Genomic DNA, 26,699 nt, shown 5'->3' with positions numbered 1-26,699 from the left:
CTTATTTCCAATGCCCTATCCCATTTTATTTGTCTCTTGTAAAATTCCAAGATTACACAGAAAAATTAATATTTAACGTGTCTCAAATACAATAAACAAACAATGAGTGCAGAACTTGTTCAAAATATCAATAAGCATAATCTTAGCCATGTAAAGATAAGGTAATAATAGCTATACTTTCTCAACATTCTCTTTTGTTAAACCCCTACTTAGCAACAATTATAATTCCTATCATTGTTTAAATGATAATGGGAATATTGTTGGCATCTTTTGGGTTAAGGAAATTGACCAGTTTACATTGCCAAATTTGATTTTAAAAGTTTTTCTAAAGTATAGTGATAATTATAGCCTTCATTTTTTGGATAAAGAATACTTATAGCACCAATACTATATTGTTAGAAAAGAAAATAGTATCATTTATTTGTATATTTATTTTGGTGAAATGAAATCCTTTTGTTAAATTTAAAGGGCTGCCCTGGCCAGTGTGGCTCAGTTGGTTGGAGCCACACCTGTATACTGCCCTGTATACTGAAGGGTTGGGGGTTCAATTCCCGATCAGGGCACATGCCTAGCTTATGGATTTGGTCCCCAGTTGGGCTGCATGTGGGAGACAACCAATTGATGTTTCTCTCTCCCCCTTTTCCTCTCTCTCTAAAATCAGTAAACATTTTTAAAAAATATTTAAAGGGCTGCAGGTTTATTAAATACTTCAGAGGGTACAGAAGTGCTTTTTGTAGAAAATGAAAGATTCTTACACTTTCTACTCCCTTAACCCTCCCTCCTCAAAATGAACCACTGGTCAACAATTTGGAACATATGTCCAGACTTTAAAAAAAATGTGTTTGTGTGTGTGTGTGTGTGTAATACACACACACACACACAGTTTCTGAAATGTAATTTTTGAGAGCTAAGCTATTAATTATACTATAACAGATAATATCTAGGTGGCCACATGGACAAACTATAGTGTGTGTGTGTTTGTGTTAACTTTGGAAAGCATAAATGTGAATGTGAATGTTGATTTTGATTTGTGTTAGTAAAGAAACTTAATTAGCTTTTAATCAGAGACTATAATAAATATTGAGATTCCTCTGCAATGAAAAATATTTATGCTGCTATTGTTTTAGGTATATTTTAGAGAAGATCATTAAGTTTTGAAGTGTGCCAGTTTATAATTGGTTTTCATTTCTTCAGAGAGGCTCTTAACACATAACTAAGTTGGTGCTAACTTTGGTTTGAAAGGGTATATCGGGTATAGAAATATCCATGATAAGAATTACCTTTCCTTTTGTTTGACTTTTAATTTTGAGTAAGATAGTTTTGCTTTTCAGATGTGATTGATCTCACTGGAGATGATAAAGATGATCTTCAGAGAGCAATTGCCTTGAGTTTGGCGGAATCAAACAGGGCATTCAGGGAGACTGGAATAACAGATGAGGAGCAAGCCATTAGCAGGTAAAAACATAATTTGTATAAATAGATATAAGTACTATCTATAATATAAATAGTAATTGGCTTTAATTTCAGCAGGCACAAAGATATACTTTGTTATTCTAAATAAATTATTAACATACTTCAGTGTTGTTTTTATATTTTTCCTAACCAAAATATTCATATTCTAGTTCTAATTGCATTTGAAGCTTAGATTTTAGGATTTGAAGTGGTAATATGGCTATACATTTAGGTGTATATTTTAATATTTCTTCGATTTTTCTCCTAACCCCTTTTTGTATACATTGTCCAATTTTACTTATAAAATTGTCATTTATAGCTGGAATCAGCCAAGGTTTTCTGTGAAGGGCCTATTGTACATGTTCTAGGCTTTGCTGGCCGTATCGTTTCTGTTCCGTGACCCCACTCTGATGCTGCAGTGCAAAAGCAGCCACTGATCACACATAATGAGTGCAGGTGTGTTCCAATAAATCTTCATTCACCAGAACAGGCTGCCACCTGGAGGTGGCTCATGGTCCATATTTTGCCAACCACTAATATATAGTATGATAGCATAAGTGTTTTTTTTTTCTTTTTTTCCTTTTGTAAAGAAATTGGCAAGATTCCAAGATGTGAGATGGAATGATAGAATGTATTTTCTTATTTAATAATAGCCAATTTTTTTTAGTTTGAAACAGTTTGATCTATCAGAGCATTAAATAAGTAAATTTGATATTATCACAAAATAATTCTAATTAAAAAAACTTGTGTAAATTATAACTAACTATAATCTTCTGAACAACTCTTTGGAGGCATTGGTAACTCTTACTGAAGGAGCTATTTAACTTTTGAAAGGTTACATGATTTTCCAAAGGTTTACAGTGTAGATGGGTCTTGCGACTCCAGAGTTATTTTTCCTGTAACACAGGTTGGTAACAGAAAATACCAGCTTTCTTTAATTTTCTTGGCACAACATCTTAGTGATAAACTTCTAAGTAATCTTAAATTAATGTATAGTAGGAGATATCTCAAAATGCTATGTTTATGCTATGCATGTAATTTTCCTTAGTAATACTTTTAACTGTCTTTAAATGTTATTTATTCTGTGAGACATTAAAATGGAAAGGCGTAATTAAAATTTATTAACCTCTTTAGTGTGGCTAATATCATTTAATGCCGGTAATTTTAAATGAAAACCAAAAATACATAGGCTCTCTTTACACATTTTAGGTAGGTTTATTTTGTGAAGGATTGGGGAAATTATAAAATTAGTTTTGTCTTAAAAAATAGATTGAGCCCTGGCTGGTGACTCAGTAGACAGAGTGCCAGCCTGCAAACCAAAGGGTTGCTGGTTTGATTCCCAATCAGGGCACATGTCTGGGTTGTGGGTCAGGTCCCCAGTCAGGGACCTCAAGAGGTGACCACACATTGATGTTTCTCTCCCTCTCATTCTCCCTCCCATTCCCTCTTGAAAAACAAATTAAGATCTTTTGAAAAAATAGATTAAAATGAAATAGTTGTCTTGAGTAATTATATAACTTGACAGTACTTAAGCTTTGATAAGAAATGTTTTAAACACGAAATACATGGGATAGATTTCATATTTAAGGGGAGTGAGGGTCTACTGTGTGAAAACAATGTGAAATAGTATCAGCAGTTTCATGTCAGGTGTTTTCTAATTTTAAAATAGTGTGTACTAATTAGATAATAAAAAGTAAAAAGGATTTAAAAGATAGGGGATTAAGACTATTTCTAATCTGTTATTAAGCTCAACCTATGTATTCTATATTGTTTTAGATACTCATTTTTGTCCAATAGGAAAAAAAAATCTTAAGATAATTCTTTTTCTTATTCTTGGTCTTTTCATTTTTAGTGTACTTTTAAAATAGTAAATATTTTATGAAAACTTTTTATTATAGATAACATTATAGAGGTTTTGGAATAGTATAATTTTACATAAATTTATATTCTGTAGAAATAAAAAGTGATTAATTTACTGTGGCAAATGCAATTGTTTTCATTGGTATGTGTAGATTTTCTAATTTACAATTTAAAATGTTAAATGCAAAGTGGATTAGTAAACATATATACATTTTATAATTTAAAAATGTTAAATGTAAAATGTGCACGTAATAAGCATGTATATAAATCACACTGTATCAGAAAAAGGAATATGAGAATTCTAGCTAAACTTTTGGCAGAGTTATATTTGTTTCTGTGGGTTTTTATTAAGGGTAGGACTTAAATTCTAAAGGCAAAATGATGCATTTTAATGGAAAAATGTTAAATGCTATGCTTAAAAGTAAATTTAAGTGATTGTTTTTTACCCAAGTTCAGTTGACAAAATTTTGCCAAAGTAAATGGTAGAATCATTTGACTTATAAGTTTCTATTTCATTAGACAAACTTTAATATGAGTTCACATATTTGGAACACTATATCATTGTGTATAATTAAATGAGATAAAGACTGTCTTTTTACATATTACAATCCTGTGTTTAGGCACCCATAAATTTCCTGGTGTAATTTTTTAAGTTGATTTTTTAAATTTTATAAGAAATGTATGCTCTATTTACAGATAAACATTTATGTATAAATTTATAATTATATATCAACTATTGTATTATATATGTCACTTATGAATCTATGCTTACACACATTATTAAAGTGTACTTGTTAATATAATTACTTCTTTCAGGATTGAATGTATTTATAATTATCTCTTGGTTTTCATTGTTTAGGTGGAGAATAAGTAGAGCGTGGATAGTTGAAATTTGCTAATAGTTTAGTGCATTGTGACTGGTCTGGGTCTATGGCATATTTCTTGTAAAAATTACTTGCTTCATGAAATTACTTTGAACTAGCTTTATAAGGCTAGGTTTTAGTTAGAATTGCTAAAAAGAGCACACCTCCAACTGTTTCAAGAAATATGGTAGACACATTTTCTAGTGGAACACCAAAATGTGTTGTTTCTGTTGGATATAAAATTTAATAAGATCTTCTTAAAAGTATTATAGGATTGGTAAGATGATCAGACTAAAAATCAAAGTAAAGGAATGAGCCCAAAGAGTAAGTTTGGAACACTGAAACTCACTTTTTGAGATGATGAATATGCTTGTGTGTATAAACTTGAACTTTATTTATAATGTCCTTTAGAATGTGTCTATGTAAATAAGGTAGGAAGCTTTAATAGGAGCTCATTCCCCTTATTGAAATGCTTTTACCAAGGGATGACATTCGTAATAAGGGTTAAATGAGAATCATTTACCCCCTAAAGCCCGTGGAGCACTATAAAGATAGCTGCCTTGGTTCTGAGGAGTGCTGTTGTAAGTAATGGAACTTGCCCCAGAGGAGCTGTATCTTGGTTTTGAAACAAATCTGTGCTACTTTAATGGTCCAATAAATCTTAAGTCGGGGATTTGGTTTTAAAGGGTGTTAGATTTGTGTTGTCCCTAGTCCCTGGCAGAATCAAAAATACATTCTTTATTTAGGAAGGTGTCTTTATCCTTGGCCTCAAAGAACTCCTTTTGGTAAGTTTTGTAGCTCTATAAGCCCCACCAATCAAAATTACCAAACATACTTGGAAAAAAGTTACCCAGCAAAAATGCACTCATTTGTTTTAGATATTGTGGTTGATAGAATTATGCTTTAGCTTTAAAGGAAATAAGGAATGCTTGAAAGTAATGACCTAACACATTTGAAAAAGAACTGAAAATATCCTTTCGAAATGAAAATTGGAATTAATAAAATTAAAAAATACAGCAAAGGTTTAATAGATTAGAAATAGCTAAAGAGCATATTAGTAGACTAGAAGATATATAAGAAGAAATTATCCAGCCTGTAATGGACAGCTGTCAGTAAAGGTGGAAAAAAGTTGCAAGATTTGGAAAACAAACTGAGTAGGTCTAATGTACATTAATTGGTATTATAGAAAGGAGACAGTGGGCCAGAGGCAAAATGTAAAGAGGCAGTCACTAAGAATTTTTTAGAAGTGAAAAGAAAACCTGTAATTTTTATGAAGCCCAACAAATCCCAATCATGAAAAGTAAAAGAAACCAATATATACATTGCATTATAGCGATACTCCAGAACACTTAAGACTGGGAAAATCTTAAAAGTACTCAGGAAAAAAGTGGAATTATCCTGAAAACAGGGACAGTGAAAGTGACAAATGATACAAATTGACACAGCAAATAAGGAGTATGGAAACAAAACCACCAGAATTCTGTACTGGGTGAAGCAGTGTGGCATAGTCCCACCATGGCATTCTTCCTTGTGATGAAGGCACCAGGGGCAGTTCTGAAAGACAAGAGCTACTACTCTCTGTCCCATGTCGCCCTCACCCCCAGATGTAGGGTGCTTCCACTGCTACAGAATCGGTGTGTCCCATTCCAGTAATAATTTCACCTTTTTTTCCCAGCAGTTTTCTACTTGCACCTCACCTTTCATTCAAAAGGTCAGATACAATAGGAACAAAAGCATTTTTGTAAAATTGTAGGGACCATTTGTGCCTCCCACTTCAGCCAGCACGGGCCACTGATGAGGAACTGGAGTAGTGTACTAAACCAAGTAATCATTATTTTTATTCTCTAAGGACTATTCAGCGCAACAAGGAAATCCAGGTGTCTGAACTGGAATTAAGTTTGGGAGCCACCTGCAAGGTTTACCAACCAGATCAGCCTAGGGGAATGAAAAGGATAGAATTCTGTATTTTTAAAATAGATGTCTCTTACTCCCACCCTTTTCATCATCATTACGTAGGAAGCAGCTGTGATGTAGAACTGCCTAAAAGAGGTTTGTGGAACAGAAGTAGGTGAGGGAAACAATTACCGTTTTTTTAAGTTGATTTCTGAGGATGGTAGAGAGCACAGAAGGTCCATTGAATATTTTTACTATTCTGTTTTTTAATGGTTTTTATGTAAAAACATACACCATCGTCAGATTACAAATGGTTTATAGAAGTTGAAAATATGAAACTGATTAGTTTCAAGGGCCACCAGGATGTGGCCAGAGTTGGCTGATCACACTTGAACAGCAATACTCTCAGCAATACTCTCACAAGAAAAAGTGTCAGCAACTGTGAGGTACCACTGATAGTCCTAAGAAGAGTTGCAGGAGGCAGGGGTGGAAGTGGTCAAAGATGCAATGTAGTAAGTCTGCCAAAAGTGGGCAAGAGCCACAACTCATACAGTGTGGCCTTCCTCACTGTGAGAAACAGGTCAGCTGTTGGCAGAGGTCACATACCTGAATGCAGTAGTAGCCTCTGGGTCAGAAACATGAGTCCCTTAATTTGTACTCAGTATATGATTGTGGGCATGCTGCCATGCTGGGTATGATGATAGATTGCAGCAGTGGTGGCAGTCTGGGTGATGCAAGCTTGATGAGTCATTGTGTTAAAGAACAGTCACCGCTGTGTGTCACAATGGCTTAAAGACTGATAATCCCAAGTGCTGGTGAGCTTGTATACCAACTAGAAGTATCATATGCTGTTGGTAGAAATGTGTAATGGTATAATCACTTTAGGAAACTGAAAATTTCTAATGAATTTCACATATACTGTGCATTTCCACTCCTAGGTATAGACCCTTGAGAAACTAGTGCATGATAATAAAAACTATTAAAAAAAACAAATATTCATAAAAGCAGAATAGTAAACAATGGTGATAATAAAAACTATTAAAAAAACAAATATTCATAAAAGCAGAATAGTAAACAATGGTGATAATAAAAACTATTAAAAAAACAAATATTCATAAAAGCAGAATAGTAAACAATGGTGATCTATTCATTCAATGGAATGCTGAGCAGAAAGTGGAAAACATTTTCCTGGTACTTGCAAGAATGTGCAGGAATCCTCGAAACAACACATTGAGTAAAAGGAAGTTAAACTATAAGAATAACTCTTGTGGATTCCATTTATGTAAATGTTTAGAAGTCAGAATGGTATACTGAGAGATGGAGCAGACACTGCTATCTAAAAAGGGCACGAGAAAATTTTCTTGAATAATGGAAATTTTCTGTATCTTGATCTGGGTGGTGGTCACATGGGTGTGTACATATGTAAAAAATGTCACTGATCTGTATATTTAAGATTTGTGTATGTTATTATATGTACATTATTTCTCAAAAAATATTCTTACCAAAAAATGTATTTAGCTATGTTAATTGAAAATCACTATACACAAAATTTTATGTCTTATATAAGAACAACTGAGGTGAACATTTAAAAAGCTATTGTTTATAATGCAAAACTATTAAAGACTAACAGTAAATTTATTAAGAAATGTGCAAGAATTTCTAAGAAGAAAATTATTAAATATCATTCAGACAGATTAATGAATATTTAATAATTGGAAATATATTCTATTTCACAAAGTAGAAGGCTGAACACTGTAAAACTGGTCAGTTCTCCTTAAATTGATTTAGGGGTTTAGTGTGATCCCTATAAATAACAATAAAAATAACAATAGATTTTTTTAAGGAAATCAACATGATGGCCTCTCCCTCTCTTTCCCTTCCTTCCTCCCTCCCTCCCTGCCTTTCTTCTTTTGTGGGTCAGTCCATACAGTAGCTTAAATGAAACACATGCTTTGCAGTGTGATGCTTCCTCATAATGGACTTAGGTGATCTAAAGGGGATATTTTCAACATTACTGCTGTAATACAATTTAAGTAACAATGCGAAACAAATAAAACAAGACCCACAATCGGTACAGTGAAAGGTTAACTGGAAGATGAACATGTACCATAAATAGGTTCTTAAACATTCAGTGTAATGTGTGGAAGGAAAAGAGACAGCAAACATTTTGTCATCTTTTTATCTTTTGATAATACTGAATGCCATGGTCATGACCAGTGCTGGGAAGATAAGAAAGCATGTGAAGCATGGCGGGGTGTGAGTTTTGATTTGTGGCTTTTGGGATTGCCTTTTGGCGTGCTGCATTTTGGTATAAGATACTTCTGAGCTGTTTCCTGAGATTTGCAGTGTTTCCCCACCCGCCTCTCGGTCTACCGGCAACCTTAATACCTGGAAAGTAGCTGTTGTGTACTTTAAACTTTAAAGCCTGGGTTTTACAACCGGCTTTTCTTTTGTGAGGCCAGGAAAAGTACCCTTAGGTAGAACTTACCGTTATGGAAAGTTTATATTCATTATGACAGTACTGGACTATAGAAGGGAACAAAGGATTTGGGAATAGAGTAGCATTTGAGCAACAAATACTTTGGGCTTTTGCTTAAGAAAAATAACAATGAGGTATCTCATTGTTAATCACCCATTTACTTTAAACACTTATTTAGCATCTACTACTGCTTATCATATATGTTCCTGGGATGAAAAAAATCTGTGTTTCTGCCCTCCAGATGCTGAAAATGGATGTGTTGATTAACAGCTGTTTTTGGTTCAGTGTGATAGCATTAAGTCCTTTAGGAGCCAGGAGGAGGTAGGGGGAAGAAACCTACTGAAGCATGTTTTGGTGGTAAAAAGCTGGATGTATATAAATAATCTCCAAATCAAAGAGACTATACAAAGTCATAGCGTTCTTTCATTCACCATCTTTTAGTGCCATAATTCTACCATATGGTATGGTTAGCGAATATTATAGTAAACCTATTGTTTCTAAGAATCAGTGACTGATGCTATCTACCCAATAAGTGAATTGAGAGTTACATGAATATTTACTTTTTTATATAGGACATCTCAGGTATAAATATGACTTAGGAAACAGGTACTCATTATATCTTAGGTGACTTTGAGGAGCAATAAGCATGTACGTCTTGAGCCCTGATCAGATTATTAGAGTGTGTACCTAATTTGGACTCTGTAAAGAAAGGTATATAGGAATGCTGGGGAGATGGTATCTTCCCCTTCCAACTTCCTCTGTGGGGTAGTAACACGAACAGTGCATGCAAGCTGCTTGGTACTAGAAAGTACATTTGAGGCCATGCATTCATTCTCCCAAGTCCTGTGGAAGAGAGTAGGCAAGGGCACTAAAACATCTTCATTGCCTCATTACATTAAGGTAACTTTTACATTCCATCATTTGTATGTACACGTACAAATGAAGAGATGCATAGTTTTAGTGGCAGAGGGGCAGAAGAGGAGATTGAAGGAATTACTGTCTGGAAACATTAGAAAAAACAGACTTCATGAGTTTGGGTAACCTTAACCAGATCTGGGTGAGACTATTACTACCTCAGCGCAGTCTAGATGGAGATTTGGGATGGGTCGGTGACACCGCTGCAGGACATGAGACCTCATTTTACTCAGTCTCGTCTTCAGGCTGCACCTCTCTTTGTTATTACTTCATGTGGCATATATGGATTTTAATTTTTGCAGATTGGGTGTATTTTGTGGAAATTAAGTATTCTCAGGTTTTGTATAATGTCTGTGTGACCCAAGGCCTAATTACTTTGGTAAATGTGATCTGGCCTTTTGGCATTATTAAGAAGGGTTTGTTTCTTATTAGTATTTTATTGTAACTGGTAGTTCAAAATGTATAATGATTGAGGTTCAGCCACCAGGAGATTCAGGATTGATTATAATTCTCCTAGACTTTTGATAAGTTTATACTTTAAGAATAAACTCTAGAGTCCTCTATTAAGTGGTTGTTGTACAAGCCAACTAGTAGGTGTACGAATTGTTAAATGCCTCTTCTCTCTCCCATATGTGACCACTGCTGCTAATTCTCTCTCGTTTATGGTGTCACTGCTAGTTTTCCCAGAACTAACTCCTTGTTTTAGGTCACTCATCTCTAATTACCAAGATGGGAATAAGGCTTCTTTATACTTCTAAATATAGATATGCATTACAAAGGGAATAAAAATTTCAAAAGAAAACACTCCCATTTATAGGAGTCAATAAAAATTAAACATACTGTTTTATATGCCGCAGTCTTTTGTGTTATATTTATCTTTTTTGTACTATGCATTAACTTTCTCTTTTGAGTATAAATTAGTTGCCTCATACAAATTCAGTTTGTTCCAGTTCATCATTATTATTACTGTATTATATTATGCCAAACTGGACAACCTTGGACAATAGGAAGTCTCCATTGGCTCTTTGACTTCTTAGGTCCCCCTCATGTACTTGAAAGCTTGTTTCTGGTAACAGTGGGATGTTCTGTATAAATTTTGGTTTTGTTCTGCCCCAATTAACCTTCCAAGGAGTTACGGTGTTTTTTAGTGGTAAATAATTGGGGGGAAAGCCTCTAGTGGCTGAGGTTGCATTTGAGAGTTGATATTATGCAAAGCCTACTGGTGGTGTTTGATCACTCTTAATAGTGACAGAGATGTAAACTGTTTATTTTTAAACAGTGAGTTCATGTGAGTTTACTTTGATCTTCACATTTTAACATGTTGTTACCTGCTTTTAAAAATTTATTTCTGAAGAAAGACTTTCTCCTATATTCACACATTATTTTGAGTAATAACTTGGAATCTTACTGCGTTATATCCAATGTCATGTTGTAAATAATGCTGCTGGAGGTAAAAGAATCATTTATTTTTCTCCATATTTAAGGAATATGGTTATATTATTTTGACATTAATCTGGTAGGGTAAAATCTTTAGGATAAAGATGGTGAACCCCAAAAGTTGGAAAACTTCATTCTTGCTGAGGTTTTTGTAATTAACAAAATGTGATTAAGACACCTAAATATATATATTTTTTTTGCTTATTTAGAAAAGTAACACATGCATTGAGCAGGAAATATTCTTTGTCAGTTCAGAGGTGGGAATTAGGGCTTTGCAGCATGTTGTTGCAAGAAAACATCATTAAGCAGAGTAGCATTGCTTTTGCCATGTTTAGATGTATTTAAGATATTCTCTAAGTGAGTTTATTTTGAAGAGGTTACTCTTTTATTATTCTGATACATCAATATTATTTCTCTAAGTTTTTTCTTTGGCAAACTTTCAGGTAAAGAAACAAATACATAAGAATTCTCTTCCTCTGTTTAGCTGTCAAAGAGTCAGAGGTGTCTAGAATTGACAGGAACCCTAGAATTACCTTAACTTTATAGAAAAGCAAATGAATGGTCAGAGTCGTAGAAATGCATTTTGTTCTGTTTTTAGTATTTTCTTGATGATTAATCGTTTAAAAACTAGTCGTTTTGTTATATTGTAAATATGCACTTTAATACAGTGATTTCTCAGAATACTTATCTAGGTGCTGTATTCCTGATACTAAGCCTTTAATTTATTGAAATGTAATTTAACATATTTTCTATTACAAACTTTGTCTTTACATTTGAATTGCCTTTTTCTTAGGGAAAAAAAAAAAAAGGCTGTGTGTCTCTGGATCCTTTGGCATTACCACTGCTATATTTTTAAAGAAAACTAATCTCTACTGAGTAAAGATAGCTCTAAATATTACTTCCCCAAATATATTATCTAAAGCTTAAGTTATTAAAATGCTTAGTTTATGCTATTTTCTACCGTACAACACTAAATTATTACTGTTTTTTTATTATTATTTTCTCCTCTTAAGAGTTCTCGAAGCCAGCATAGCAGAAAACAAAGCATGTTTAAAGAAGACTCCTACAGAAGTTTGGAGGGATTCTCGAAACCCTTATGACAGGAAAAGGCAAGACAAAGCTCCTGTTGGACTAAAGAATGTTGGCAATACTTGCTGGTTTAGTGCAGTCATTCAGGTAAGGATCTTCATGCAGATCTTATTTGGTGGGCATATTAGCAATTGATGGGAAAGTGAGTTGGGCTTGTGTTTCTCTTCAGTTGTATACTGGGCACTTAACTGCATGAGGTTTCAGAATGTTCTCTAACAAATTAGTTTAGAGATTGTAGCATTCCTCATCCTTCTTTGTTCCTCACTCCCGGGATGGAGTTTGAACATAGGTCATAGAGTATGACCTATGCCTTATTTGGTATTATTTGGAATTAATTTCTTCTCCCTCCCTGCTGTTAGGAATTGGTATCAGAGTGTAAAGAAAACATTTGTGTATGAATTTCCTTGCAAACTTAGGGAAGGACGTAATCAAGATTTGAAACCAGACAGATGAGACTTATTTGTATATAATAGAAAATGTTGTTCATTGAATTTCATCCTTTACATACTATTTTTAATATAAAGGAGGCATTTTATTTGAGGAGGGTACAGATTAATAACACGTTTTTCCCCTAACTTGTAAAGCCCTTAATGAAATGTTTCCTGAGACCCTTATTCTAAAATGAAAAATGTTTGTATGCATAGATATCCATATTCTTCTTAATTTTGACTAGTTTTTCTTTTTATTTTTTAGCTTTTATGTGATATGACTGTTACCAAATTCTTTATCATTCTCAGACATTGATAACCTTAACCATCAGGTTGTAAAACCTTAAAGAATCTCCGTAAATGAAATAATATATGAATAATAACATTCTTTTAATTTTTTACCCTTTAAGAAAATTAATATTTTGTGTTTACTTTCCTAATGAGGTAGAATTCAGTTTATTATTTAATGTTCCTAATGATTACTTTTTAAATCATTGGATGTGTATGTCATTGCTTTTTATAGTAAAAGTATCTCTTCATTTTGTAGCTTTCCAAACCCATAAAATGACCGCATAAACTTGCATACTATGTTAAAGCAACTAATTGGTTTTACATTTTCTACAAAATTGCTAATTGTATTTTCTAGGCAATTAATATGTACTTCAATTTTTTTCCTACTTCAGTAGTATAATTTTAACCCCCCTCCCCTTTTACTTCTGACACATAATGCCATACAATTTGATTTCCTTTGGTTTTCTGGATTTGCACCTCTTTAATATACTCTGGTATACATTAGTTAATAACTAATATACCGTTATTTATTTCCCAAGCCGTTAAAATGTTAAGGAATACCTGGAATAATAATGTAAACCTGTAGTAATACTTTTGTTTCCAGCCTTGATTATGCATTAATTATTTAGCTACATGCCAACAGTATCTAAACTTTTATTTGCTATTTTAGTCTCTAAGACTGTATTGCTTTACTTTACTTTCATTATTAGTGAGGCTTTTGCACTTCATTGTCCAATCTAAATAATTCAGACATCATTTTAAAGTGGGAAGCACAGTTTTATGGCTGTGGTCTGAGTGTTCATGAACATGCCTTGCTGCCTGTCTTTGGGCAAACAAACGCTGTTCCTGCACTATTATGGCCAGTAAATGAGGCACATTGATTAGAAGCTTCTCTTAGAAAACTGTAAGAAGAAAGAAAGCACTTGCAAATATTCAATATTTGTTATTTAGAATAAGTTCTCTTTATTTCTCCATACCATATTGTAAGAAAGACGCATTTGAAATTATAGTTAAATTAATATTAATACATTTGAGGAGAATCACTGTTTCTTTTCATGGGATAAACTTCTCTTAATATCTTAATTTTCAAATTTGAAAGAATTGTTCACCTGATTTTACTTTGGTGTTTGCTGACCTTAGCTTTTCCTTTCCATTTCAATTTTTTGTTTTGTTTTTGTTTTTTTTTTGTTGTTGTTTTTTTTTAAGGGAAATGGATTGGGAAAATTGCTTATCCTTTTGAACAGTTGAGGCAATTTTACCTAATTTAAAATTTTATCTGCTGCTTAACTGGTAGCAGGACTTTACAGCACTCCCAGGCAAGTGTGGGGTGCTTGGGGTTGGTTACTTCTTCTTTTGTAGAAACCTGCACACCTAGAGGTAACTTCTAACCTTGAAAAAGCTGAGTTATGATGAAGTATTAAGATACTGATTTTTGTGGGCAAAGGACTTGAACAGACACTTCTCCAAGGAGGACATACAGAAAATCCAAAGACACATGAAACGATGCTCAATATCGCTAGCCATCAGAGAGATGCAGATTAAAACCACAATGAGATACCACTTCACACCAGTCAGAATGGCCATCATAAACAAAGCAACAAACAACAAGTGTTGGAGAGGCTGTGGAGAAAGGGGGTCCCTAGTGCACTGTTGGTGGGACTGCAGACTGGTACAACCACTGTGGAAAGCAGTTTGGAACTTCCTCAGAAAACTAAAAATGGATCTGCCTTTTGACCCTGCAATTCCACTGCTGGGACTCTCTCCTGAGAATACTAAAACACCAATTCAAAAGAACCTATGCATCCCAATGTTCATAGCAGCACAATTTACAATAGCTAGGTGCCGGGAGCAACCTAGATGCCCATCAGTAAATGAACGGATCAAAAAACTATGGTACATTTACACAATGGAATTCTATGCAGCAGAAAGAAAGAAGGAGCTCCTACCCTTTGCAACAGCATGGATGGAGCTGGAAAGCATTATGCTAAGCGAAACAAGCCAGGCAGTGAAAGACAAATACCACATGATATCACCTTTAACAGGAATCTAAACAACAAAACCAAAAAAAACTAGCAAAATATAACCAAAGACGCTGAAATAGGGGATAGTCTGACAGTGACCAGAGGGGAGAGAAGAGAGAATTTCAGGGGGGAATGGGTAGGGTTTACAGGAACAAATTCGGAGGACACATGGACAAAAACTAGGGGTAGGGGGTAATGGGGGGAAGGGGGGAGGGTTGGGTGGGTGGGCTGGAATGGGAGTGGGGGGAGAAAATACTTGAACAATGATTAAAATTTAAAAAAAAGAAAAAAGAAAAAAATACTGATTTTTGGAGGTATGGAAAAACATTAAGCTTTAAATTTTGAAAAATTATGGGTGGAAAAAAACTTTGTCTAAAGATCACTTCATTTTGTTTTTTACTGTAATTTTAAAGTCTATTTTGTTTTAAGTAGCTTTTCATATTCACCATACTCATAAATCAAGTAATTTCTGGTTGACTAAAATACAAATATCCTGGGGGTATTTAACACATCTTTAGGTAATTCTGTACCAGAATATAGTACAGTGTCTGACTCCTTGGAAGAGCCCATTTTGTAATTACTGAATGAATGAACCAAAAAAGGACCATATATAATTTATGGTAGAACTGAAGACTTAAGAAGCTTCTATCACCTTAATAATGTATGGGATTGAAAAGATGCTGCAAATTTTCCAAAAAAAAAAAATAGGATATGTTAACATGTTAATTCATATCACTTGCTTTTATCTCTTTAATTTTCCAAAAAAAAAAAAACCAAACCCAAATATGTAGTTCAATGAGAAAACTAAGAATTTCATAGCAGTAAAAGGCTTATAGTGAAAAATAGCAATAATCTGTTCTAAACATGCCTGCCTAATAGTCCTGCAGCAACTACAATCAGTTCTAGCAGTTTCTCTTGTTATCTTCATTTTTATAAATGGCATGCCTTCCTGCTGAGATAGATAAGGATATAGCTCTCCCATTTCACCTAGAATTGCCTTCTTTTTCATTGACCAACATAGTTATAGCACAAGTTGAAAACAGTAGTCAGTGTTTCCATTTTCTGTGGCTTTGTAAATATTACAATGATTTACTAGGACTACCCTTCTATAATCCTTTATTTTCTTGGAGTTTACCACCATTTTTTTCTACTTTTATATACTTATTCTTAAAATTTTCCAAATGCTCCCACATCTCTTATCAATAATATGGTCTTTATGCTCAAGTGTATCAGCTCAATTGTTTTAGTCTTTGACCACAGAAGATTTCTCTGCCTCAAAATCAGACTGGATCCTGATTCATTGTGCTTAAGCATGGTTGCTAGTTTTCCAAAGCAGGTCTAGAGAAAAGGAATTGGGGAAGGATAAGGGAGGGGTTTGTTCGCATGTTTTTACTTAGCATTCCTTTTGTAGCTCTGAATCTCATCACTTTTTCTATCCTGGTGCACACTGTGACTGATTTTTTAAACCTGAAACAGTAAGGTTCAGTAATATTCAAAGACTAAATCTCCCATATCCCAAAGAAGGAGGTAGTAGTTGCCTGGGATGGATATAGGTATTTAATTGCTCTGTATGTAGACTTTTATCTTTTAATCCATCTGCTTTCCCTGCTTCACCTTGAAATTTATATGATACCATTCTATTTTTTAAATAATTCACCTAGGAGAATTTATCTTGCTTCTCCTTGGTATCCTCTACTATAGGCAGTTTATATATCCCTTTCCTCTCTTGTCATGAGTTCTTTTGCTTTCTACAAATTATTTGAACTTTCATCTCTCATAACTCTGTTACTTGCATGAATCTAGCCAAACTCCATTTTAACAAGTGCTCTTCAACAGTCATGTGTCAGTTTTGGACTGAACACAAGGATACTTACTTCCAGTGTGCATCAGTCACAAACACAATTTAGACAGCAGTGACAATTACCCTCTCCCACCCCTTCTGAAGGAATGTGTTGACCAATACCACTATAACTGTGGTTAAGGGTATAAAGAGTTTGGGACTTTAAAAAAATTAATGTCTATGTTGTGCTATAATGGTCACAAATTCTACTTTGGATAATAGCTTAGTAAGTTGTTTTAGATCACCTACCTGGTCATGTTTTGCCAGAACCCAAAACAAAACAAAGCAAAAAATCAACTTTTTGAAGGCATCACATAATTCTAAAATGGAGGAATTTTGAGGCTAAGTTTTGAACAAACAGGGTGTTCAGGGAATACACTTCATGTTATGGGCTGGTTTTTATCCTTGAGGCAATTCCCAAAGTGGCTGCTGAGTGGCAGGGAAGCTAAGCACAGTTTTGCACAGACTTGGAGCTCTAGTAAACGCCTCAGCTTTTCAGAATACTAAAGGATAGAAGAACCTTGGATTAATTGAGAACTAAAAATAATAAAAAATGATGAAAAAATTCATAGTTTTTGAATTCCAGCTTCATCCCAGAGCTGATTAGATTAAGTTGACCTGGGATATCAAATAGTCCCAGTCTTATTAGAAGATGCTAAGAACTTTGCATTTTCTCCAGCTTCTCACACATACTGTCTTGGCACTCAAATCATACAGAGTCATGGCCAGGAAGTAAGATGTGTCCAAAATTAAGGGAAAATAATGGACAGTAGAAGTACACCTACAGAGACACATGAAAGTTGAATTGTTATAATTATTAATATGGTCAAGGATTTGAAAGCAAGATTGAGAATCTTGGTAGAAAACTATAAAAAGAAGAAAATAGGAATTTTAGGACTGAAAATTATAGTTAATAAGTTAAGAAAAGAGCACATTAGACACAACTGAAGAGAACGAGTGAGCTGGACAACTGGTCTGAAGAGTATTTTGAGGCTAAAGCCATGAAGTACAGGTGAGAGAGTTTGGACATGTGAATAGTACAACGAATTCAGTGTATTTGTGGGTCTGTGGGGAGAGTAAAGAAGGAAAAGGGAAAAAACAGTATTTGAAGAGATAACAGTATTGCAAACTTGATGAAAGAGATCAAGCCACAGATTTAGGAAACAATGGGAGTCAAGTAATATAAATGTGAAGACCTCTGCACCAAGGCACACCATAATAAAACAGGAAAAATGATAGAGACAGAGAAAAATCCTAAAAGGTGCCAGATGAAAAAGATATGTCACCTATATAAGGAACAAAAGTAAGGCTTACAGCTAACTTCTCAACAGAAATGCTATCTTTAAAGTGCTAGAAGAAATAACTGACCATCTAGAATTCTATAACTAGCAAAAATCTTACCAAAATGAAGAGAAAATAATTTTCAGTCAAGCAGAAGCTGAAATAACTCATCACCAGCAGACCCACACCAGAGGAGATTCTCATGGGTGTTGAGGAAGAAGGAAAGTGTTCTCCAGAGCATAGAAGTAGGATTGAAAGTCTTCTAATTTATCGGTATTCTTTTTCCTACTTAAATTCTTCCCAGGAACAGTCTATATTTTGTCTCCCTTACTTATATCCCATTTCTTCAGTACTCGTTGCTGCTCTTCCTGATGTACCATTCTACTGAAAACTGACATCCCAAATGCCCAATCCAAAGGTTATTTGCCTGCCCTTACCTTATTGGAATGTGGCAACCTTTGGAAGTATTACTAACCGTGTTCTCAAAATTTCTTTGATTCTTTGATGAGAATATTTCTGTGGTACTTTATGTCTTTGTTGAGAGGCCTCTGGTGTAGGTATTTTTTTTTTAAGTTCTGCAGTTATTTTGACACTTAGCTACATTTGAAAGCCCTTGCTTTTTCTACTCTGTTTTCTTCTCTAATCTCATACTCTGCTTCCCTTACTGTTCTTATTTTGTCTTATAACTCTTTTTTCTATAGCATTTAAATGCTTCTCTTTCCCTAAGGTTCTGATCTTGATCTACCATTATTGTATTCACATTATTTCTGATTTATAACATCTACTCATTGATTTAACCTGCCACCATAAGATTGTAATCTCCACAGGGGCATTATTCTTTGCTGCCTGTCTTCCTTTGCATGTAGTGGGTGCTCAATAAACATTTGTTGAATGAATGAATAAATGAAATGTCTCATATGTTCATATTATTTAGTGAAGAACTATTTTTAGATCACAAGATAACCAAAATATTTTTCGACATTTTCTATTAGCAGACTTAGAGTTTTCCTTTCATATTTAGGTCTTTAATCTACATGTATATTTATATATACTTATAAATATTATAGTGGGCCACTTTTCTCAACAGCTAACTACCAAAAAAACCCCAACAACTTCTCTTTTTTTATTGATTTGGGTCCCCTCTTTATCTTCTGTCAAGTTGGTTAACCCATCTTTACTTAGATTTAACACATTATCACTTCTTGCACAGTGACTTTTAAACTTTATAAACTGTGACTCACAAAAGGAGTACATTTTGCATTGTAAAACACTTTACATATACATATGTATGTAAAATATCTACAATGAAATTTATAAAAATAGTCTGGTGAATTTCCTATATATAATGTATTCTGATATTTTCCATTATATTTTATTTAATTTTTTATACAAGTGTTTACTATGATGACATTAATGAATTACAAGCTATATATAGCTTAAAATCAGCTGAGGAAGCCTTTCCATGGGTACCTTTTATATGCTCTCATTATACACTCTGTGAACAATATTAGTATATCTCAGAGTCACATTTATATTATTATAAGTATATATCTGTCTTCCTTCTAGGTTGTGTGTCTTCTTGAACATAGAGAGATAATATGTCATTTCTTTCTGTCTCCATTACCAGGCATATGGCCCATAAATTTATTTGTACTATATTTTTGTAGAATTGATACCTCTAGATGACTTATAGTAACTATAATACATTTAAAAAGTTCTAGACTTTGCATTTGTATACCTTTTATTTTGAGGAAACTGCATAGTAAGCACAGAATAACATAAAAGCTTTTAATATATAGTATTTTTTTTTGAGTTGTCCATGTATAATTTCTGCTTTGCAGTACAATAAATTTGTTAATGATCAAGAATAGTATGTCCAAATATAAGTAATTTGACTTTTCTCAGAGGGAAAAATACAAGGTCTGGCAGAAGTAACTCCTGCTTGAGTGTGGTTGGTAGGGTATTATATGGGTGTAATAATTTATAGTTTTAATTTGAACATTTCACCTAAAATGTTATATGGTGTGCTTGAGTGTGATAATTATGTTACAGAATTACATGCTTACTCTTTTGTAATAAAAGAGTTGGTAATAAAAAAGGGGCGTTATTTGTGCCTGACTCTGTAGTCCACCTTTCACCAACTGCAACAATTCTGTGATAAGGTGTAGAGTTTATAAAAAATAAATCTCTGAAATGCATCATATTTTTTACAGTTCTTCTAGCAGAATTTTTCCTTAAGTTCTTAAATTGTTGTTCTTTTTCAGTCATTATTCAATCTTTTGGAATTTAGAAGATTAGTTCTGAATTATAAGCCTCCATCAAATGCTCAAGATTTACCTCGAAATCAAAAGGTAAAATTAAACAGAGGGTCTTAATTTTTAATCTGTGTTTTTCTTGGGGGCACTTGCCACTCATCAGATCTGAAACAGTGTCAAATTTGAATATCAACTCATTATTCTCAATTACGACTACAGTAACTTTCTGTTCCTTGTCAGTGTCATACAAATATGAATTTTCCCTCACCTGTGTGCCAGTATTATGCCAGTTTTTTGTATGATTTTGGTACTTGCTTTTTTCTTTTTAGACCTTCCATTTTCAGTAAACTTAATAGGCTACAATTTGCAGTTCAAGATTTTTCTTTGTTTCCCAAAAAATTCTGTTAAAATCAAAAGTTTTTACACTTGTTTTTCTGCAGACCACCCCTTTAAAAACTCAGTGTTGCTCTGGCTGTCTTTGGAGTGCAAGTCTAGTTTGTGAGTTAATGTTGTTGGGTAATGTGATGTGGCAGCACAAACGACAAGGCTCTGTTCTGCCTGTGGACCTAAAGCCAGACAGAGCACTTTACTTGATCTGTCTCTGCTCAGTGTCCTTGTCTGAAAAGTGTAAATAATTATAACAATTATTTTTATCGAGTTGCTGTGAGAATTGAATGAGATAAAACATGTGAAGGGCTTAGAAGTGCCTGGTACGTGGCAAGTACCAGGTACCAACTTGTGTTAGTTATTATATTGTTCACATTAGCTTTTCAAACTATAGGACTGATTTGCATGCAGAAATTCATACTTAATGGAAAAAACTAATTATGGAGATATTATGCTTGAGTGTAGGTCCTCGGTGACCTTCTCATAAAGATACTGTAGCCCTGGAGGGACTAGGTTTCATTAAAGTGTTAAACTTTGTGTGACCTATTGTTAGTAGTAATGATAAATTACTAAATTATGTTTTTCTTTTAGTGTATAATTTCGAAAATTACTTTTTCTGCAAACACATGAAACATTTATAATACAAGCTAATGGGATTGTAGCTTGATTTATAGCCAGGTTTTCAGGCTATAATCTTTAGATTATAAAGTGTCAGGCTGATAAGCAAGCCATTTTCAAAAGGAAACAAAGATCATCTGACAACTCCTCATACCTCCAGAGAAATTAAGCAATTACAATTTATACATGAAACTTTTTGGATTACTGCTTCCCTTTATCACAGTTTGTTAATATCATTAGCCCTCTCTCCTAATGTGTCAGCTGGAGTACGTTTATAATTTATATAACATTTTTTAAAAATATTGCTTTCAGTTACATACTCTTGTGTATCTTGACCTTTTCTTTTATGTTCCTAGATTTTAGTACTATACAGAGTTTTAATTTTTTAAAATTTTTTGAAATGTTGACTAAAACCAAGTTACTTTTCTGATCTTCGTAAACAATTGTGATATTCATGCATATGTACCAGAGTTAGTTTTGGGGTCATGAGAATGTCAGCTGAATGCTAGAGAAATATGTAAGTCCAATCATTAGCACCTTTCTAGAGAAATTTATTTCTTGCAGTGGCGGGGTCAGCATGTCCAGGTGTCCCTTTAGCATAAGGAATAAAGAGAATCACTACTTCTGTTTACAAAAGACACTTATTTAGAAGCATACTGCACCATTTTGTAGAAGATTGTTCCAGAGATGACGTTATTATTTAATTTGGCCTGGTGACAGAAATACATACACCTTTGAATTTGACACAGTTTGACACCTTTGAAGCAAACATGGGGGATTTATAGGTAATTAATTAGCCACTGATTAGTACTATATTCAGTTGAGGTGATAAAAGACACGTTTTTAAAAGGGTGTCAGTGTAAATGTCACTTATTATTTAATAATGAATTTATATTTAACTCATGTTTACTGCTACTGAGCTTGAAAACTAATGTGCTAAGATACAGCATACCCTTGGGGATCACTTTGATCAAATCACAAAGATGTTATTTGCATGTACTGCTAAGCAGGGCATTCTTTATCAGCAATTAAAGGTTACCACAAATACTGTATTACATACATAGTGAGAGAAAGAGGTGGAGTCTTTGAAATCAGTTCCTATTTTAAGTAGACTTGGTTGTTGTTCCTAGAGGTTGAAACTAATTTTATACATTCCTCTTTGTTTGTACTGTTCACAATGTTAATGTCTAGAAGAACTGTGAGGTACAGAAATTGAAAGATAGATTCTAGCTGTAAACATCTCACTTTCCCCACTTTCACACATATTCTCTTTGGCTTAAGAAGTTACAAACTGATGGCAAAACATATATTAAATGTTAACAACACAAAGATGCATAAGATCATAATATTTAGAAGTAATCTCTACATAGATAGCTAAAGTTTTATCCTGTTTATATTACTTAAAGTCTTAATTTATGGCATTTTCCAAATAAATGATATCTCCCCATTTTTTAAATTTTATTTATTTTTAGCAAAAGGGGAAGGGAGGGAAAAAGAGAGGGAAAGAAACATCAATGTGGAGTTGCCTCTCATGAGGCTTGCACTGGGGACCTGCCCCACAGCCCAAGCATGTGCCCTGACTAGGAATCAAACTGGCAACCTTTCAGTTTGCAGGCCCACGCTCAATCCACTGAGCTATACCAGCCAGGTCTCTCCCCACTTTTTACTACTCACAAGTGTGGAGCATTGAGCCATACTACATTATCGGTACTTTACAAGTACTCAAAGGACTTATGAATTTTACAAATAAAAGAGGCATTCTAGAACTTCTGTGTTCAGCCATGATGAAGTAACAGAGACTGGATTTACAAGTGTCTGTAAATTTTAAAGGATTCAAAGCATTAAAAAAATGTGTTCTGACTATAATGAAATTAAGTTAGAAACCAGCAAAAAAAATCTCAAAAATCTTACTGATAGTTTGAAATTAAATAATATATCTTTTAATAATCCAAAGGACAAAGAAAAAGTCAAAGGGGAAAGTTCAAAATATTTGGAACTGAATAAAAATTAAAACATGACATTTCCAAATCAGAGGGATGCAGCTAAAGCAGTGGTTAGTGGAAAATGTATGAACTAAACACTTTATTAGAAAATGAGAGTGGTTTCAAATTAATGACAACTTTCACATCAAGAACTTGATGAGAAAAAGCAATTAATTTGAAAACAGAAGAAAGGAATAATAAAGAACATAAATCAATGAAACAAATCAGAAAAACAGTAGAGAAAATTAATGAAATCAAAAACTACTTAAAATTAGTAAAAGCAATGAACTTCTAGGCTGACTGAGCAAGAGAAAAAAAGGAAGAAACAAATTATCAATATAAAGAATAAAGGGGCATATCACTGCATATTCCATAAATAAGGAAAGAGGATAGTGGAATATTATAAACAACAGATAAAAATCTTTAAAACTATAAGCTATCCAAGATCACTGATGAAGAAAATAGATGAGTATCCCTATATTATATTGTATTATATTATATTATATATTAACACTATGTTATGGTAGTGTGGGAAATTTATACATAAAAATTGGACTTCTAGTTAAGAATCTTGCCACCAAAAATTTAACAGCAAACTAGTACACTGGTGAATTATACTAAACATTTTAAGGAATAAATAATACCAGTTCTCCAAATGTCCATAAAATTTAAGAAGAGGTAGCACTTCCCGACTCATGAGCCCAGTGTTACCCTAAAACCAAAAGTGTTACAGAAAAAGATACTCAAAGAAAACTACAGACCAATATTTCTCATGAATATAGAAACAAAGGTTGTAGCAAATTTTGACAAATTGAATCCTGCAATATATATAAAGGCTAATACCTTATTGGCAGGTGGGGTTGATTAGTTATGTGTTAAAAAATTAGTGTAATTCACCACATTAACAGACTAAAGAACAAAGCCATAAATTATCTTAGTAGATGAAGAAAAGGGGTTTGAGAAAAAGATAACATCTAATTGTGGCAAAATATGTCTAAAACTAAGAATAAAAAGGAACTGTCTTATCCTGATAAAGCTCGTTTATGAAAAATATACAACTAATATACTTAGTGGTGAAAGACTGAATGTTTTTTCCCAAAGATCAGGAAAAGTCAAGGATGTCAGCTCTCTCCACTTCTATTAAACATTAGACTGGAGTTTTTAACCAGTATTGTAAAGCAAGAAAAGGAAACAAACATGCAGATTGGAAAGTAAGAACTAAATTTGTTTGTATGTTTATGTGTGTATTTATAACTTGGTTATCTATGTAGAAAATCCCAAGTATTCTACCAAAAAAAAATATTCTTGAAGCAAGAAATGAACTATCAAGGTTACATGGTACAAAGCAAACATACAAAAATCAATTATATATCAATCAATTATATAACAAATCAATTTCTAAATATTTGCACTTTACAACTGGGAATTTAAATTTAAAATTACTTATATTAAATTGCATAAAATACAGACTTTTAGGAGTAAAGTAGACAAAAGATATATATGGAAAATTACAGAATGTTACTGAGAGAGCCCTGGGTGGTGTGGCTCAGTATGTTGAGTGCTGGCCTGTGAACCAAAAGGTCACTGGGTTGATTCCTGGTCAGGGCACTTGCCTGGGTTGCGGGCCAGGTCCCCAGCCAGGTCCCCAGCTGGGGGTGCATGAGAGGCAACCAATCAGTGTTTCCCTCTCTCCCTCCCTACCCCTCTCACTAAAAAAATAAAATCTTTGAAAAAATTCTTTAAAATTTATTTTAAAAAGAATATTGCTGAGAGAAATTAAAGTAGTAAAGTGGTATGTAGCATGTTCATGGATCAGGAAATTCAGTATTGTTAAGGTATCACTTGTCCCCAACTTAATCTCTTTATTCAATACATTCCCTGTCATAATCCCAGGAGGCTTTTTGATAGGAATTGGCATCCTGATCCTAAAATTTATATGGAGAATCAAAACAGGTAGGATAGCCATAGCAGTTTTTAAATGAAAGACAAATTGGGGGCAGGCTACAATAATCAAGGAACTCTCTTATTGGTGAAAAGAGAGTCATGGAGACCCTGGAGTAGACTGAGAACCAAGAAGCAGAACTGCACATATAGGGTGAATTGATTCTAATCATTGTGGCCAAAACAATTCACTGGGCAAAGAAAAGTGTTTTAAATTATGGTGTCATAGCCAGAAAAATAATTATCAATTCTTACAGGATATTACACAGCCCTGCTTTAGAAACCCAAAGAGGTCAAGGGCACATGCCTGGGTTGCAGGGCCAGGTCCTCAATATGGGGACACGCAGGAGGCAACCACACATGGATGTTTCCCTCCCTCTCCTCCTGCCTCCTTTCCACTCTCTAAAAAAGTAAATAAATAAAATCTAAAAAAAAAAGAAAGAAAAAAAAAATCCAAAGAGGATTTTTTTGCTCTTATGAAAAACACTTTTCCAGTACGAATATAGGTCTTTTGTAAAAGTGAAGTGGCATAACTTGAACTTTCAGAAATCAGAGGATATACTCTTCACATTATGCCATTTTGACTTAGAAAGGTTTTATGGGAACACTGTGTTAGGATAGTGTGGGAAACCTGTATATGAAAAGAATTATAATCAATTATAGATCTAAAAGGAACAACTAAAAGCATAAAAATTATTGAAAACAAAATTTTAGTGTTTTGGATTAAAAGATTTCTTAAGTAGGGCAACAAAAAGGCACAAGTTTTAAAAGAAAAAATGATAAAATTAGACTTCATTAAAATTAAAAACTTGTAATCTTTGAAAAATGTATACAAAGGAGGCAAGCCACAGATAAGGAAAAAATGTTAGCAAAACATGTATCAGCTAATGTAGCTAGAATATAGTCAGAACTTGTACAAGTCAATAATAAGACAAGTAACCTATTAATGCGTATTGGGAAAAACATTTTAACACATACATCACCAAATAAGATATGCAAATTATAAATAACCACATGAAAAGATGCTCACTCTGTAAGTCACTTGGAAAATGCAATTTGAAGCTGAAGGTTCTGTGTACCTGCAAGAACAAAAGTTAAAAACGTAGCTCACATGTAAGTGTTATAGAATGTGGGCCCAGGACTCGCATTACACTGCCAGTAGGAATCTAGGGGACTACCTCTGGAAAAGTTTGGTTGTTTCTTAAAAGTATTCATACAGTCTAGCCCCTTCCTTTCTAGGTTTTTACCCCCCAAAAGTGAAAGCATAGGTCCACACAGAGACATGCACAATAATATTCACAGCAGCTGGAACAGGTTAATGGATAAATAACTGTGGTATATCCATACAAAAAAATACCACTGAGCAATAAAATGGAATGAATTATTATTGATGCATACAGTCACATGAGTGAAGCTCAAAATAATTATGACTATTGTGAGAAACCAGACTGAAACAAGTACATAGTGTATGATTTGATTTATATAAATTTCTAGAAAATAAAGAGTGACCATGGTTGCCTAGGAGGATTAGGAAGGGGAATGAGGGATGCAGAACCTTTGGGGGATGATAGATAGGTATGTCATCTTGATTGTGGTGATGCTTTCATGAGCAGACATGTCTAAAGCTCATAAAAGTATATGCTTTATAATGTATACCATACTGTACA

At 33.8% G+C, this 26,699-nt stretch overlaps 1 protein-coding gene across 7 annotated transcripts in view; it reads left to right on the top strand.

Annotated features, from left to right (window-relative positions):
* Positions 1 to 26,699, top strand: part of USP25 (ubiquitin specific peptidase 25) — a 131,954-nt gene that overhangs the window by 35,285 nt on the left and 69,970 nt on the right. For 6 of the 7 annotated variants that reach the window (XM_028504358.2, XM_036017917.1, XM_028504359.2 and 3 more), the window contains 3 exons: positions 1,332 to 1,455; positions 11,913 to 12,075; positions 20,114 to 20,200. In XM_028504358.2, the coding sequence (XP_028360159.2) occupies positions 1,332 to 1,455; positions 11,913 to 12,075; positions 20,114 to 20,200 (374 nt within the window). The remainder of the gene's footprint in view (positions 1 to 1,331; positions 1,456 to 11,912; positions 12,076 to 20,113; positions 20,201 to 26,699) is intronic. The other variant, XM_036017918.1, reaches the window with a different exon arrangement.

This window comes from Phyllostomus discolor, chromosome 2 (assembly GCF_004126475.2).
Source record: "Phyllostomus discolor isolate MPI-MPIP mPhyDis1 chromosome 2, mPhyDis1.pri.v3, whole genome shotgun sequence".
Lineage (NCBI taxonomy): Eukaryota > Metazoa > Chordata > Mammalia > Chiroptera > Phyllostomidae > Phyllostomus > Phyllostomus discolor.
This window is presented reverse-complemented; position numbering and strand designations above follow the sequence as displayed.